At 41.3% G+C, this 1,713-nt stretch overlaps 1 protein-coding gene across 1 annotated transcript in view; it reads left to right on the top strand.

Annotated features, from left to right (window-relative positions):
- Window positions 1-824: 824 nt before the first annotated feature.
- RPL36AL (ribosomal protein L36a-like) overlaps window positions 825-1,713 on the top strand; it is a gene marked incomplete at its 3' end in the record, with an annotated part of 5,173 nt that continues 4,284 nt past the window's right edge. Inside the window, exon 1 of the mRNA XM_012001030.1 lies at window positions 825-870. Within this exon, the coding sequence (XP_011856420.1) occupies window positions 825-870 (46 nt within the window). The remainder of the gene's footprint in view (window positions 871-1,713) is intronic.

The following is a 1,713-nucleotide window of genomic DNA, read 5'->3' on the forward strand; positions in this document are numbered from 1 at the left end:
ATATATATATGAAGGGAAAATACTATATTGTTTTCTAGTCAATTTCAAATGTTGAGTGAATTCATAAACATTGAGCAGCTTAGAAGGGTCTATAAGATTTTGCAAGATAAGAAACAAGATATGCTAGGCTTGTGTATGGCAGGCTGGGTAGGCAGAGGATCGAAGTTGGGGGATAGTAAGAGCTGATGGCAAATGTTCTGTCTAGTAGGGGTAACTAGCCAGGTAATGTGCTGCTTGTTACACTAGTCACATTTAGTACTCAACAGCAACGTGTGGCTAGTTTATTGAACAACAAAGATGTAAAACATTACCACTGCAGAGTTCTTTTGGACAGTATAGACTATGGCCTTGAGTATAAAAGAATAGTTCAAAATTGACTTGACTTCAAACTAAAGTTAATCGAGTGAAAGTCCAAGATAGCATAAATTTTGTTTTTTGAACCTCTCAGAACACTCTAGGAGGTATGGAAATTTTTTTTTAGACAATCTGTCACTGTCACGCTGGAGTGCAGTGGCACATTCGTGGCTCACTGTGGCCTTTCAGGCTCTATAGGTCCTACTTTAGCCTTGGAGTAGTTGGGCACCACCATGCCTGGCGAATTTGCCTGGCATTTTTTTTAAGATGGGGTCTCACTATGTTGGTCTAGGCTGGTCTCAACTCTCGGGCTCAAGCAATTCTCCCATCTCAGCCTCCCAAAGTGTTGGGATTACAGTGTCTGCTACTGTGCTTGGCCAGAACTTACTGACAGTTGCGAAGGTTTAGGAGTTATAAACTGAAAACAAAAAGGTTGAAATTCACAATGAAAAAAATTGAGCCTTGTAATTATGAAAGGCAAGAAAAGTTCAGCATCAAATGAAAAGCTGGGAAAAGGTATGGGTTATAAGAGGGCAATTTCTGCCTTTTGTATATGAATTTAAGTTGACTAAGATACATGGGAATGACTGAGTAAGAGAATGCAAAGGGCTAGGGTGTCTAGGAGTAACATGGTTTGCACATAATCCCAATAACTGACGATTATAGCTGCATTTGTTGATTGTAAAAATCATGTATACAAGTTTATTTTTAAATACATCACCATCACTTTTTACTTTTTTGGAGACAGGGTCTTGCTCTGTTGCCCAGACTTGAGTGCAGTGGCTTACTCTGCTCACTGTAGCTTTGACCTCCCAGGCTCAAGCTATCCTCTCACCTCAGCCTTCCTAGTAGCTGGGACTGCAGGCACGCAGCACTATGCTCGGCTAATTTTTGTATTTTTTATAGAGAGGGAGTTTTGCCATGTGGCTCAGGCTGATCTCGAATTCCTGGGCTCAAAGGATCCACCCATTTCAGCCCAAAGTGTTGGGATTACAGGCGTGAACCACCTCACCTGGCCTCCCATCACTTTTTAAAGAACGTTTTAATGCAGCTGTTTTGTAATATTTATGGACAATCCCTCACCAACCTACGAGTTTAGAAAATCCTAAAATATTCTACTTAGAGAATTCTTGGTTTTAAAGACCAAAAGTGAATTAACTAGAAGACAGTAGCCTGGGCTTAAAATCTGATCTGGGTTCATAGTACTTCCTTCGTAGGATGATTTGTAAAGAATAAATGCTTATAAAACACCTGGAATGGCTGGGTGCAGTGGGTCATGCCTGTAACCCCAGCACTTTGTGAGGCCGAGGTGGGCGGATCACTTGAGGTCAAGAGTTCGAGACCAGCCTGACCAACATG

Source organism: Mandrillus leucophaeus, unplaced genomic scaffold (genome assembly GCF_000951045.1).
Source record: "Mandrillus leucophaeus isolate KB7577 unplaced genomic scaffold, Mleu.le_1.0 Scaffold648, whole genome shotgun sequence".
Lineage (NCBI taxonomy): Eukaryota > Metazoa > Chordata > Mammalia > Primates > Cercopithecidae > Mandrillus > Mandrillus leucophaeus.